This window comes from Rattus rattus, chromosome 3 (assembly GCF_011064425.1).
Source record: "Rattus rattus isolate New Zealand chromosome 3, Rrattus_CSIRO_v1, whole genome shotgun sequence".
Lineage (NCBI taxonomy): Eukaryota > Metazoa > Chordata > Mammalia > Rodentia > Muridae > Rattus > Rattus rattus.
The window spans coordinates 85,192,985-85,208,840 of record NC_046156.1 but is presented as its reverse complement, the minus strand read 5'-3'; the positions used below and the strand labels follow the sequence as shown (position 1 = coordinate 85,208,840).

Below are 15,856 nucleotides of genomic sequence, written 5' to 3'. Positions count from 1 at the left end.
ATAGAAACAGATGGAGCACTACCAGATTCCTTCTATGAAGCCACAATTACTCTTATACCTAAATCCACACAAAGACCCAACAAAGAAAGAAAACTTCAGACCAATTTCCCTTATGAAATTACTTAATAAAATTCTTGCAAACTGAATCCAAGAACACATCAAAACAATCATCCATCATGATCAAGAAGGCTTCATCCCAGGGATGCAGGGATAGTTCAACATATGGAAATCCATCAACGCAATCCACAATATAAACAAACTCAAAGAAAAAACCACATGATCATTTCATTAGATGCTGAGAAAGCATTTGGCAAAATTCAACACTCCTTCATGACAAAAGTCCTGGAAAGATCAGGAATTCAAGGCCCATACCTAATCATAGTAAAAGCAATATACAGCAAACCAGTCGCTAACATTAAACTAAATAGAAACTTGAACCAATCCCACTAAAATTAGGGACTAGACAAGGCTACCCACTCTCTCCCTACATATTCAATGTAGTTCTTGAAGTCCTAGCCAGAGCAATCAGACAATGAAAGGAGGTCAAAGGGATACAAAGAAGTCAAAATATCACTATTTGCAGATGATATGATAGTATACTTGTGACCCCAAAGATTCCACCCCAGAACTCCTAAACCTAATTAAAAAAAAAAAAAAAACTCCAGCAAAGTGACTGGATATAAAATTAACTCAAACAAATCAGTAGCTTTCCTGTACTCAAAGGATAAACAAGCTGAGAAAGAAAATAGGGAAACGACACCCTTCACAATAGTCACAAATAACTTAAAATACCTCATACCTCGGTGTGACTCTAACCAAGCAAGTGAAAGATCTGTATGACAAGAACTTCAAGTCTCTGAAGAAAGAAATTGAAGAACTCTGAAGATGGAAAGATCTCCCATGCTCATGGATTGGCAGAATTAATACAGTAAAAATGGCCATTTTGCCAAAAGCAATCTACAGATTCAATGCAATCCCCATCAAAACTCCTACTCAAGGGGACTGGAGAGATGGCTCAGCGGTTAAGAGCACTGACTGCTCTTCTCGAGGTCCTGAGTTCAAATCCCAGCAACCACATGGTGGCTCACAACCATCTGTAATGAGATCTGATGCTCTCTTCTGGTGTGTCTGAAGACAGTTATAGTGTACTTATACATAAAATAAATAAATAAATATTAGGGGCTGGGGACTTAGCTCAGTGGTAGAGCGCTTACCTAGGAAGCGCAAGGCCCTGGGTTCGGTCCCCAGCTCCGAAAAAAAGAACCAAAAAAAAATAAATAAATAAATAAATAAATAAATAAATAAATAAATAAATATTAAAAAATAAAAAAAAACTCCTACTCAATTCTTCATAGAGTTAGAACAATTTGCAAATTCATTTGGAATAACAAAAACCCCACGATAGCTAAAACTATTCTCAACCATAAAAGAACTTCTGGGGGAATCACCGTCTATGACCTCAAGAGGTATTACAAATCAATAATGATTAAAAAAAAAAACTATGTGGTATTAGTACAGAGACAGGCAGGTAGATCAGTGGAATAGAATTGAAGACCCAGAAATGAAACCACACACCTATGGTCACTTGATTTTTGACAAAGGAGCTAAAACCATCCACTAGAAAAAAGATAGCATTTTCAACAAATGGTGCTGGTTCAACTGGAGGTCAGCATGTAGAAGAATGCAAATTGATCCATTCTTATCACCATGTACAAAGCTTAAGTCCAAGTGGATCAAGGACCTCCACATCAAACCAGATACACTCAAACTAATAGAAGAAAAAGTGGGGAAGAATCTTGAACACATGGGCACTGGGGAAAATTTCCTGAACAAAACACCAATGGCTTATGCTCTAAGATCAAGAATGTACAAATGGGACCTCATAAAACTGCAAAGTTTCTGTAAGGCAAAGGACACTGTGGTTAGGACAAAATGGCAACCAACAGATTGGGAAAAGATCTTTACCAATCCTACGACCTTATATCCAAAATATACAAAGAACTCAAGAAGCTAGACTCCAAAGAGCCAAATAACCCTATTAAAAATGGGGTACAGAGCTAAACAAAAAATTCTCAGTTGAGGAATATGGAATGGCCAAGAAGCACCTAAAAAGAAATGTTCGATATCCTTAGTCATCAGGGAAATGCAAATCAAAGCAATTCTGAGATTCTATCTCACACCAATCAGAATGGCTAAGATAAAAAAAAAAAAAAAAACTCAGGTGACAGCAAATGCTGGCGAGGATGTGGAGAAAGAAGAACACTCCTCCATTGTTGGTGGGATTGCAGACTAGTACAACCACTCTGGAAATCAGTCTGGAGGTTCATCAGAAAATTAGACATTGGGGGTTGGGGATTTGGCTCAGTGGTAGAGGGCTTGCCCAGCAAGCGCAAGGCCCTGGGTTCAGTCCCCAGCTCCAGAAAGAAAAAGAAAGAAAATTAGGCATTGTACTACCTGAAGACCCAGCTATACCTCTCCTGGGCATATACCGAAATGATGCTCTAACATACAACAAGGACACATGCTCCACTATGTTCATAGCAGCCTTATTTATAATAGCCAGAAGCTGGAAAGAACCCAGATGCCCTTCAACAGAGGAATGGATACAGAAAATGTGGTACACCTACACAATGGAGTACTACTCAGCTATTAAAAACAATGACTTCATGAAATTCATAGGCACATGGATTGAACTAGAAAATATCATCCTGAGTGAGGTAACCCAATCACAGAAAAACACACGTGGTATGCACTCACTGATAAGTGGATATTAGCCCAAAAGCTTGAATTACACAAGTTAAAATCCATAGACCATATGAAACTCAAGAAGGATGACCAATGTATGGATGCTTCAGTCCTTCTTAAAGGGAGAACAAAAATATTTATAGGACGGGATATGGAGACAAAGTTTGGAGCAGAGACTGAAGGATTGACCATTCAGAGCCTGCCCCACCTGGGTAAACAGCCCATATATATACAGCCACCAAAACTAGATAATATTGATGAAGTCAAGAAATGCATGCAGACAGGAGCCTGATATAGATGTCTCCTGAGAGGCTCAGCTACAGCATGTCAAATACAGAGGCGAATGCTAGCAGCAAACCATTGAACTGAGAACAGGGTCCTCATTGGAGGAGTTAGAGAAAGGATTGAAGGAGCTGAAGGGGTTTGCAACCCCATAAGAACAACAATAACAACCAACCAGAACTCCCAGGGCCTAAACCACTAGCCAAAGAGTATACATGGACAGACCCACGGCTCCAGCTGCATATGTACCAGAGGATGGCCTTGTTGGGCACCGATGGGAGAAGCCCTTAGTACTGCCAAGACTTGGTACTGCAGGGTAATGTCAGGGGGTGGGGTGGGAAGGGGCAGTGATTGGGGAGGGGAACACCCTCATAGAAGAAGAGGAGGGGGTGAGATAGGGGCTTATGGTAAGGAAACAGGAAAGGGGAATAATATTTGAGATGTAAATTAAAAATATTCACAGAAAAAGAGAAAGTGATGTCTAATTGAGTGGCAGACAAAGTGACAAATCAGAGAAAGACCTGACAGAATAGAATATAGCCATCTCTCACAAGAAGAGAGAGGGGAGGGAATCTACTTAGGGGAGAGACAGACAGTCCAGGAGGAAGAGAGTGCAGTCAGGAATACAGCAGCATTCCGGGAGAGCAGTGCAGCAGAGGTGAGAGGGAGAGTAGAGCAGCACAGGGAGAAGGAGGCGGGTCTTACCAGGAGAGTTTTGCAGAGATAGACTGAGGAACAAACCAGACACAGGTGAACACAGAACAAGCCAGAGAATGAGATGGGGCCAGGAAGATGAGAAAAGACTGCTGGAGTTAGAGGCCACGCAGAGCAATTCAGGGGTCAAGAGGAAAACCAGATTGAACCAGTTAACTGGGAGAGGGTCTGAGCCAGACAGCTGAGTTCAACCAGCCAGCTGGAGATGAGAAAGAACTGGGGAGCTTTTCCAGTCAGCAGTAGGTCTCAGGCTGAAAACCTTCTAGGCTAGATTAGATAGTACGGAGTCTAGAAGCTTCCAGGACTAGGCCTAGGTTAGCAGACTGAGGCAATAAACCTTGGAGACGACAATTAGTTTGGGAGAATAAAAAAAAAAATACTTTTTTTTACGTTCCTCTTCTCTTCCTTGGAATCCCTACTGTAGTTCAAAGTCCCAAGCATTTAGCATTTCCTGTCTACTAAACTGCCAGAGAAACACCAGAGCCCCTTCCCTAGTCATATAGAGCAGCATTTGACTTAAGCTCTCTGACTTAATTCCTACAACTTCATTTTGTGTTACTTTTAAAACCAGTATGCAATGTCTCACTCTCAGCCTCCAGAGAAAGCATATGTTCCCCACCTGACTTCCAAGCTCTCCTGACATTATTCTAAGTGGCTTTTGCAGACTGTCCTGCTACGGTTCCTACAGGCCAGTGCTCTTCATGACCACCCACCTTCCAAACCCTCCCGCCTTCAGACATGTTCCTCCCACAGTCCCAGGACAAGTTCAGGTGTGATTTCCACAGAGCTCCTTCCTCACCTACCTACCTGCTCCCTTATCCCCCCTCACAATGCCCATTGGACTTCCACAGTGTGTTCTAACTAAATCCACAATTCCATACCTAAGAAATGTCAGCCCAGGGCCTGGAGAGATGGCTCAGCGGTTAAGGGCACTGGCTGCTCTTCTAGAGGTCCTGAGTTCAATTCCCAGCAACCACATGGTGTCTCATGGCTATCTGTAATGGGATCCAGTACCTTCTTCTGGTGTGTCTGAAGACAGCTACAGTGTACTCGTATAAATTATAAAAACATAAAATAAAAAACTTTTAAAAAGCAGAAATAATTGTCAAAGTGGATCCTTGTTCCCCACTAACACCACACGTGTGCACTTGCCCATGCTTGCACCAATCCCCAGCTGTGGGTTTCATGAGAAGACTCTGTCTTAGTTTTGTTTGGGTGGAGTTTATTTCCATCCCAGGATCCAAAGAAATGAGGCTGTTCTCAGTGATCATGGCCCCACCCTGTCCAGTGTGTCTACTTTCAAGCCAAGCCAGGGTGAAAAAAGTCTCTTGCAAAACCACCGCTTGCTCTCATGGTTCTAACACCCTGTGTCACCTGGTCAGCTGGCCCAATGCTTTCTCTGGTCCTTGACATCAGCACAAGCCTGGCATAGCCTTCTGTCTCATGGCACTCTCTTTGGGAAGTTCCCACCCAGCCTTACCACTTACCCCCACCAATCACACTTATTATATTTATATTTATTTATTATGTATGTTTCATTATATATTTATTTATACATTTATAAGTTGTTATATTTATACATTATTATATAAACATATTGTATTATAATACATTTATGTTATATGTTTGTTTGCCAACACCAGTGTCTTGGCACAGAGTCCTTCATCTTCCCCTTCGTCGCACATCCAGTAAGTGTTAACTCCTACTAGTAAGATTAGTGGCTTCTTAGTGTGTTCGCCTCTTTCTGTAAATGCCCTTGAAGGTAGCAAACAGTGACTCAGCATGGCAGTAGGCAAGAGGCAGCTCTGGTCACTGCTCTGGTCACTGCAGCTTTCTCACATAGGCCCTGGGAAAACAGTTTTAAGTTTAGAATGACCTTGGGGATTGGATGGCTTCTTGCTTAGAACAAACTTATGAAAGTAGATGGGAAAGATAGCTCAGTGGATCCAGCACTCACAGTTTAAGTATGAACAGCTTAGTTGGAATCCCCAGCACCTACATAAGAAAGCCAAGCGTGGAGGCAGACCCCTCAAGCCCCAGGGTTGGGGGGCAGAGACTGGCAGACCCCAGCAGCTCACTGACCAGCTAGCCCAGCTGAAACTGTGAGCTTTGGGTTCAGTGAGAGACCCTGTACTAAGAAACAAGGCAGAGTGTATAAGAGATACCCACCGTCCTCTGTCTCCACATGTAAACCACACTCACATGCATGTCCCTCAAATATTACACACACAAGTGCAGAGAGAGAGACAGAGAGACAGAGAGAGAGACAGAGAAACAGAGAGACAGAGAGACAGAGAGAGAGAGACAGGGACAGAGAGACAGAGACAGAGAGACAGAGACAGAGAGACAGAGACAGAGAGACAGAGACAGAGAGACAGACAGAGAGACAGAGAGAGAGACAGAGATCCCTTACAAAAGCGAATGGTAGCTTCTGTCATAATATATTGCTATCCTTCACCATTTGACCTGAGGTGAGACAGTGCCAAGTTTCAACAAGTGTCTGCTCTCACCAGCCGTTCCTGTCCCTGCCTCCTTTAGTTCTTTGTGGCTAAAATCACTCCTTGCAGAAAAGCTCTATCCCTGCAGTGACTGCACAGGCTGAAGGATCCTTGTCTGAAATCTTGGGGACAAAAGCGTTTCAGCTCTCAGGTTTTCAGATTTGGGGACACCTACCTGTGTATAAGGGGTACGCTGGGGACAGGAGTCAAGACTACACCTGAACTTCATTTCATACACCGCCAGCTCATAACCCGAAGGCCACCGTGAACGTTATTTTTGTTGCACCTGTGATTTTACTGTGGCCCAACCCATTGAGTCAGGCACGGGATTTTTCCATTCCTACTCAGGCCTGGTGCTCAGAAACTGTCAGTTAGAGAACATTTCTGATTTTAGATTTTGAGGTAAAGGATGCTTAACCTGTGTGATAACAGCTAATATTGAAGATTCGATGTACCAAGGAGTACTGTACAACCTTTCCAGTATAGTCTTCACAACAGACTAATGTGGTAAAGTCTACCAGCATCTTTACTTTTGGTATAGGGAAGCTAAGGCACAGAAAGGTTAAGACATTTACTCATTATCACACAGCACCTGGCAGGATGACCGACCTAAGGATTCGTCTTATCAGTTATTTCATATGTTCCCAGGGTAGTTTGTAGAGTCCAACACATACAGGGAACAACCAAAAGTATCTGTAGCTGAATTTTTTATACTAAATGTAGCATATTCAAAATCATCTTCTGAAGATCCGTGTGGCTTCTCTGTAATACAAGCACTTAAGAAGCAGAAGCCAGGGAATTGACTCTGAAAAATTGGGGCTAGCCTGGTCTACATTGTGAGCACCAGGTCAGCCAGGACTACATAGTGAAGCCCTAAGAAGGGAAAAGAGGAAGGGGATATAAGGTGGTGGTTGTTGTTGTTGTTGTTGTTGTTGTTGTTGTTGTTGATGATGTTGATGTTGTTAATTGTTTGAAAAGGAGGAAGCAGTTTTCTCCTCAGGTTTACAGGGCAGCATTTGAAAGAGCGATTAGCAAAATGACAAAGAACTGTGTCATTCTCCCAATGTGTCATTCCTAGGGCTAACCACACTGTTCCACATACTTAACATCCCATTCCGATGTTAAGAGAGAGAGCAGCACAGGAAGGAATCCTCTAAAAGCAGATAAAACCTAACTCCCCTCCCCCAATCTAACCCGCAGACGTAAGAGGAAACCATTTCCTCCCAACTCCCTTTCTGACTGGGAAAACACAGGTCTCATTCTGGGAGCCTCCTTGCTCAAAGGGTAAAAGTCACAGATCGGGCAGATTCTCCAGGGTAAATGAGTTAAGACTCATTTAAACTGACCCAGCAGTTATCCCCAACAGTTCAAAGGTCTCCTGGGAAAAGGAACCAGTCAGTCTGGTCTGGTTTCAAGAGTGGTTTCAACTGGGTTTCACAGCTGGGGACAGTCTGGGTTTGCCATGAGCACGGGTTGAGCTCATCGCGAAAGCTATGTCCCTTTCTTTACACAGGCACAAGGAGAAAGGAACGAGCCAAGCCCTAAAAAGTATCTTTAGAGACATTCCAGCCAACACTTGATAAGGGCTGGAAGGCTGCCATACAAGGGCATGGAAAGCTCCAGATCAAGAAAGAAAACCGGATCAGACAGCAACTAACCAGGGGAAACCGCGGGGAAATCTTCACCTCACATTCCCAGTAGGGAAGTCCTCCAGCCTAGAAGCTGTGGTTTCGCTGTGTCTGGGTAAGAAATGGATACATGATCGTGTACAATGTATACTATTAGTACACACAAACAAAGGTTTGTAACTGACACAGACCAGTGTTTGTAACAAAGTTTTCCCTGGAGCTGGGAATGGAGCTCAGTTAGTGGAGTGCTGTGGAGCGTACTCCAGGCCCTGGTCCCAATCCCTAGCACTGCAGAAACAGGGCACGTTAGTACTCAGTTGTGACTTCAGCACCTGGAACGTAGAGGCCGGAGGATCACAAGTTCTCGATCACTGTGGTGGTTTGAATGACAATGACCCCCGAGAAGTTCATATATTTGACTACTTAATCACCAGCTCCTAGATTTGAATATTTAGTCATCAGGGAGTGATAGCATTTAGGATTAGGAGTGCCTTGTCACTTGATTCATTTTCATGTTCATCTCACCTGACTAGATAGGAACTTGTACGTCTGGATCTTAGCATATACCAAGAGTACAATACACAGATTGTACAGGGTAAGCTATCAATAAATGGCCGACATCATTACTCTTAAATCATTAGCACTCTAAAATCAGCACACGCCAATGGTTCAGAAGGCACCTGTTGAAAGAAATGTACCAGTACACTCTTGATATCTACCAAAACCAGAAAAGCTAGAGTATTAGTACATTCTAGACAATTAGAGAATCCAAGAACTCCATATATATAGTCCAAGAACAGGCAGTGGAATGTTTTTTCCTTCATCCCTGTGGTGGTTTTAATAAGAATGGCCCCTATAGATTCATACATTTGAATGTTAAGGCAGTGGCCCTAGTTGAGAAGGATTGGGAGGTGTGGCCTTATTGGAGGAAGTTTACCACTGGGGGTGGGCTTTGAGGTGAGCCCAAGCCAGGCTACATGTTTTTGCTGCCTGCAGATCCAGATTTAGAACTCTCAGCTATTTCTGCCTGAGTGTGCCATGCTCCCTGCCATGATGATAATTGAATAAAGCTCTGAAACTATTGGCCAACTCTAAGTAAATTCCTTCTTTTATAAGAATTGCCATAATCGGGCTGGAGAGATGGCTCAGCGGTTAAGAGCACTGACTGCTCTTCCAGAGGTCCTGAGTTTAAATCCCGGCAACCACATGGTGGCTCACAACCATCTGTAATGGGATCTGATTCCCTCTTCTGGTGTGTGTGAAGACAGCTACAGTGTACTCATATATAATAAATAAATACATTTTTTAAAAAAAGAATTGCCGTAATCATGATGTCTCTTTGCAATTGAACTTTGACTAAGACATGAAAGAAAGGAAGAAAGAAACAAAGAAGGAAATAAAAAGAAGAAAAAATTGAGTTCCTGGCCCTATATCAATAATAGTTCTAAGAAATGCATGAAGAACGGAAGGAAATACCCAGACAATATGACAGGGACCAAGAGAACCAGGAGACCTGCCTCCCTCAGAAAAACTACACACCAGGGAAAAGCCAGAGAAACAACAAATAATTACTCCAGGGACAAAGAGCAGAGCAGCAAAAACCCAGGGTCAGAAGGTGGCTGAGTGGCAGGGCTTCCTTCTGAGAGAGACCCCCATGCTGGGGCCACAGTGAAGTATTATCTCACTGAAAGGAAAATACCTGCAGACCATCAGCTTGTGGAGAAAAACCCAGCCACTGCTCCCACATGAACCTGCAGACATCCCAACCCAGCACCATGCAGATCCATCCCAATCACACCAGCAGAGCATGGTCTCTAACACAATATCTTCCTGTGAGAAAAACTCACTCAGGAGATTTTCCTCAGTGTGTCAATGGACTCCACAAGGTTCTAGAGAAGGTTCTAGAGAGACTGAGCACATAGGGGTATTTGCTACACATCTCCGATACTGAAGGAGGAAGACAAGGCTTAATCACAGAACAGTATAACTAAGCACAATGACCCTGGTAAGACTCGAAACTATCATCCCATCCAGCACCCAAGGAACAGGAGTGAGCAACGTCCCTTGTAAACACAGGGACTCCAAGGGTTTCCACGGATACGACAACAGTTGAATGTGATGGTAGATGCCTGTAATTCTAGTACTTGGAAGGGAGGGAGAAGGATCAGGAGTTCAAGATCTTCCTCCATATACAGTGAATTTGAAAGCAGCTTGAGTTACAACACAAAGGCCCATGGGAAATGGCACTAAGGAGGTGCGGCCTTGTTGGAGGAAATGTGTCACTGTAGAGGCGGGCTTTGAGGCCTTATATATGCTCAAGCCATGCCCCGTGGGACAATCTCCTCTGCTGCCTGCAGATCAAGATGTAGCACTTTGTCTGCTTGCATGCCGCCACGCTTCCTGCCACAGTGGGCTGAACCTCTCAAACTGTAAGCCAGCCTCGATTAAATGTTTCCCTCTGGAAGAGTTACGATGGCCATCGAGTCTCTTCACAACAACAAACCCTAACGAAAACAGCATTAGAGATAAACATAGGGAGAAGTTCGATTTCTTACGTTATACAGAGAATAGCTTTGCATTGCAAAGAGTCTGCATTGTGTAGGACAATGTATGGAAGCCCCCCAGCTCCCATCAGTGTAAAGAACAAACGTTGGAGGATCCCTGTGGGAAGGGGCCGCCACAGAGAGGCCCGTGCTTGCCTTGCCTTCTTCAGGGGGAGAAAGGCATGGGGGCTGACACACAGGCAGGAGTCTGGCAGCACCACTGTGAGCTCCCACCATGGTCCCTGAGAAGCAATGAGGCCGCAAGCACGCTTCTCTCAGCCTTCCAGTGGAACTGTTTCCTAGTGCAACACAATTCCCACTGCGTTTCCATTAACCAACAATCATTTGGTAACAGGGAGTACTTCCTAGTTCCGTGGATACAGAGGCGATCTGTTACTCACTGGAAGGAGGAGGGCAATATGTAATTTCACCCATTGCCCTGAGGGGGGAAAATGTTAGAGACAAGTTAGAAAAAATATTTGTGTTATGAGGGCATCGGCAAGAACACAGGGTGTTGGGGGTGGGATCAGGGATGAGTCAGGGCAGGCCCAGATCATTCTCCTGAAGATGTTTGAGCATCGCCGGGCATGAGGACTTCACGAATTAAAATAGTGCTCAGTAGCAGGAGAAGCTGGCACATTCTCACAGCATGGAATGGCCCTGGAGGTGTCAGCAAGAGTCGAGACACAGCTGCTGTGGCTAAAACCAGATGTGACAGGAAAGAGGGAGTCACTTCATGACGTCCCAAACTCTAAATGTCAAGGAGAAAGTGTTCTGAGTCTGTCAAACAGAACGGATGACCGGATGACCGTGTTGAGCACCACTTCCATACAAAGCTAGCCTCTGCTGCTTGGGTCCCTGGAAAACAACTGGAGTTTGAAGAAATCTCCCTGCTCAGCACAGTGAAACAATACAGCAGAGGGTGGCACAGCCCCATCTCCAACTCCCTCGCTGGACATCTGACTCTGCAGATGCAGAACTTGGTTTAGAAAAAGGCCCTTCAATGGACAACTTTTCTCCCCCCTTCCACAGTTGCTCTCCTTCTAAGTAATGTTGTCTGTAATAGTCTGTGTTCTTCCCTAGTACAGTGGACAAGATGGTGTGCTAAAAGTGCAGGGCCCCACACAGCAGTATCCTGCCTCTTAGATAAACAAGGGGAAGAAGCCAGTTTCTCTTTGGCTGGCTGGCTGGCTGGCTGGCTCTGACTCTCTCTCTCTCTCTCTCTCTCTCTCTCTCTCTCTCTCTCTCTCTCTCTCTCACACACACACACACACACACACACACACACACACACACACACACACACACACACACAAACCACAACCACCTTCTTGGGTTCTATTAACTGCAAAGTAAAGAGTTCCTCCTTTTTAATTCCTTTAACTTTTAGCGACTTCAAAGTGACGCCACCCAACAATATTTTCTCCGTTTATACATTCGATATGATCCCCCACACAGATCGTTTTAACTGAGTCAATGGTGCTGCCATCTTTAATTCTCTGAAAGAAAGAAAACCAATGGTGATATCGAGTGGAACTGTATGTTGTTACCGCTTGTGCCCCTGAGATATGCCATGCTAACACATTAACGATATACTTTAACGCTCAAATGCTCACTTAGGGACAGAAGGTGAAGCAGGAAACACAGACACAGGCAGACAGACACAAACACAGTGATACACAGATACACAGGTACAGATACACAGACATACAGGCAGACACACAGACACACGGGCAGACACACAGACAGACACACAGACATACAGACAGACACACAGACACACAGACAGACACACAGGCAGACACACAGACAGACAGACACACAGACAGACAGACACAGACACACAGGCTGTCCCATCTCTACCTATTCTTCAACTTCCTTCCATTCAGAATCCAGCTAGCTCATGCCATCATCTCCCCTGCTGTGGTGCTGGAAACTAAACATGGCCCCTGGAGGAGCAGTAAGTGCCCTTAACCACTGAGAGAGAGATTTCTTCTGCTCCATGATAAGAGGGTCTCTTTTTCAAAAATTTCAGCAAGAGACGCACAGAGCCCACGCTCTGTCTAGCAGCTTTGTGCTTAAACCTGTTATAAATGCAAAGGCTTAACGGATATAATTACAGCCAAGAAGCCCAATGTCCACTGAGTGACAAGCAATGGCTAACGTTTCAGGAGTTGGTGAGACCAAGCTTTTCCATCCATCAGTGAGGACAAGTTCACACTATTGATTTCCATTGATGCATTTTAAAGGAGAGAGGCACAGGCTCACAGAGAACTGGCAACAAGCTATTTGATAAGGGCATTCTTTTTTTTTTTACATGTTTATTACATTCATTTATTTGTATGTGTGTGTAGCTGTGCCTGTGTGTCTATGTCTGTGTCTGTCTGTCTGTCTGTCTGTCTGTCTGTTTGTATCTACCTGTGTGTCTGTGTCTGTGCGTCTGTCTGTGCCTGTGTGTCTGTACCTGTGTGTCTATGCATCTCTGTGTCTGTGTCTGTGTGTCTGTCTCTGTGTGTGTCTGTCTGTGTGTCTGTGTCTACCTGTATGTCTGTGTGTCTGTGTTTGTGTGTCTCTCTGTCTGTGTGTCTGTGTTTGTGTGTCTCTGTTTGTGTTTCTGGTTGTGTGTGCTTGTGTTTGTATTTGTGTTTGTGTGTCTGTGTGTGTCTGTGTCTGTGTGTGTCTGTGTTTGTGTGTCTGTATCTGTCTGTGCCTGTGTGTCTGTGTATCTCTCTGTGTATATCTGTGTGTGTCTCTCTCTCTGTGTCTGTGTCTGTGTGTCTGTATCTGTGTGTCTGTGCCTGTGTCTTTATGTGTATCTGTGTCTGTGTGTGCTTGTGTGTCTGTGTGTCTATACCTGTGTGTCTATGCATCTCTGTGTGTCTGTCTGTCTGTCTCTGTGTGTGTCTGTGTCTGTGTGTTTGTGTATCTGTCTGTGTTGTCTGTGTATCTGTCTGTATGTGTGTCTGTCTGTGTTTGTGTGTCTCTCTGTCTGTGCCTGTGTATCTGTGTATATCTCTGTGTGTCTGTTGTGTCTCTCTCTGTGCCTATGTGTCTGTGTGTCTGTATTGTGTGTCTGCGTCTGTGTGTCTATGCCTGTGTCTTTATGTGTGTCTGTGTGCGTGCACACATGTACGGGAGTGCCAGGGCATGCCTGTGGAAGTCAGAGGATAACTTGCAGAAGTCAGAGCTCTCCTTCTCCATGTGTGTCCCGAGGACTGAACTCGATGGTCAGCAGCACCTGTACCTGCTGCGTCCTCTCGCCAGCATCGTTTGTGTTGGATTTCGGTTTTTAGAGACACAGTCTTTCTAGGTAGCCCAGGCTGGCCTGGAACTTACAATCCCCCTGCCTCTGTCTCCTAAATAAGGGGAGCCTGTGCCATCACACCCAGGTTATTAAATCTTAATTCTCTACATTGTGCCTGCAATGCGGTTTCACTATGAGATCTAAAATCCATTAGATGGCACCGAGAATTCTGAAGAGAATCAATAGCATACCACTTAAATATCTAGTTTCTGAACAGTAGCAGAAAATAACAAAGTTAAACAAAAGATTGACATCTAAAGGTGGAAAAGAAAACTATAAAGTACACTCTTAGATAACCATTTTTAAGCCAGTAAGGGATTTGAACATCTGTATTTATCTTTGACTTAAAAATTATTTTAATTGATGTCTTAATTCACCCAGAGCCTGTTTTGTTTTTTCTTTTGATCAATTATAAACACAAATTTCAGTGTTCTTGCACATATCTTTATATTTTTTTATAAACTTATTTAAAACAATACAATACATAAAAAGAGGGAGAGGTGATGCATGACTCTTACCTGTGAATTGAGGGTCAGAGTAAAACCGTGAGACACGGTCACCAAGCTGTAAGGCAGTAGAAACCTCAAGAGAATGCCCAGACCAGAGGAGGAAAGGCAGGTACCAGAACCCAGGCAGCAGCAGGAGAGAACCCAGGCAGCAGCAGGGAGAGTCAGAGCACCTGTGGGCCACACACATGAAGCAGAGACAGGGAGGAGAACAGAAAGGTAAAACCTGGAGAAGGGCACCCGAAGACGTCCTGCATGTGGGAGCGTGTGGGAGCGCTGGCTATTTTATGTGTGATCTGATCCTGGACTCCTGAGCCAACAGAATAAAAACTGAGGTGGTGGGTGTCTCAGCTAGGGTTCGGTTGCTGGGATAAAACACCATGACCAGGGCTGGCAATGGTGGTGCATGTCTTTAATCTCAGTACTCTGGAGGCAGAGGCAGGAGGATCTCTGTGACTTTGAGGCAGCCTAGTCTGCATAATGAGTTCAGAACAGACAGGGTTGTGTAAGACTCTCTCTCTCTCTCTCTCAAAAAAAAAAAAAAAAAAAAAAAAAAAAAAAAAAAAAAAAACAAAAGCAGCAATGAGAAAGAAGGGATCAATTTGGCTTAGATTTCGTGGGTCCCAGTGAGGGAAGCCAAGGCAGGAACTTAAGGCCAGAGCCAGGAGTCAGGAAATGACACAGAGACCGTGGAGGGGTACTGCTTTTGGATTGCTCCTCCTGGCTTGCTCAGCCTGCTCTCTTACGGAACGCACGGTCACCTGCTCTGCAGTGGCAGTGTGCACATCGAGCAAACACTCATCCATCAATCATTAATCAAGAACACGCCTCAAAGATCTGCCTGTGATGGCAGTTCTCGACCTATGAGTCCCAGCCCTTTGGAGCTGAATGACCCTTTCAGAGGGGTCACCTAAGACCATTGGAACACGCAGATAATTATGTTATGATTCAGAGCAATAGCAAGATTACAGTTTTTGAAGCAGCAATAAAATAACCACTGGTCTATAGGGCCAGTCTGATGGAGGCTTTTTCTCTTAGGTCCTCTTCCCAGATAACTAGTTTGTGCCACGCTGACCAAAAAAATGAAGAAGAAGAAGAAGAAGAAGAAGAAGAAGAAGAAGAAGAAGAAGAAGAAGAAGAAGAAGAAGAAGAAGGAAAGGAGGAGGAGGAGGAGGAGGGAGGAGGAGGAGGAGGAGGAAGGGGAGGGGAGGGGAGGAGGAGCAGAAAGGAGGGAGGGGGAAGGGGAAGGAAGGAAAAAAAAAAAGGAAAGAAAGGAAGGAAGGAAGGAAGGAAGGAAGGAAGGAAGGAAGGAAGGAAAAGGAAGGAAGGAAGGAAAAAGAAAAGAAGAACCAACAAAGAACAAGCAGTATACTGGGCCCAGAAGGGATAGCTCAGTCAGCCAAGTGTTGGCTATGAGTGCAAGCATGGGAACACAAAAACGCCAGGAGTGGTGCCTGTGTGTCTAATCCCAGCTTGAAGAGGCTGAGGTGATAGGCTGTCTGGGAATTGCCCAGATCCCAGTGAGAGATTCTGTCTCAGAAAAGGCTGTAGATAACTTTCAAGGGACACCACCTGATGTTGACCTTTGGCCTCTACATATACCTATACCCATTGAACACTTTTTTTTTAATTTAAA

The 15,856-nt window shown here is 44.4% G+C and overlaps 1 protein-coding gene across 1 annotated transcript in view; it reads right to left on the bottom strand.

The window, feature by feature from the left end:
- The window catches only part of Gipc2 (GIPC PDZ domain containing family member 2), a 78,694-nt gene that overhangs the window by 27,600 nt on the left and 35,238 nt on the right, over positions 1 to 15,856 (bottom strand). The window contains 2 exon segments of the mRNA XM_032898256.1: positions 11,735 to 11,798; positions 11,800 to 11,909. Coding sequence (XP_032754147.1) covers positions 11,735 to 11,798; positions 11,800 to 11,909 — 174 coding nt within the window.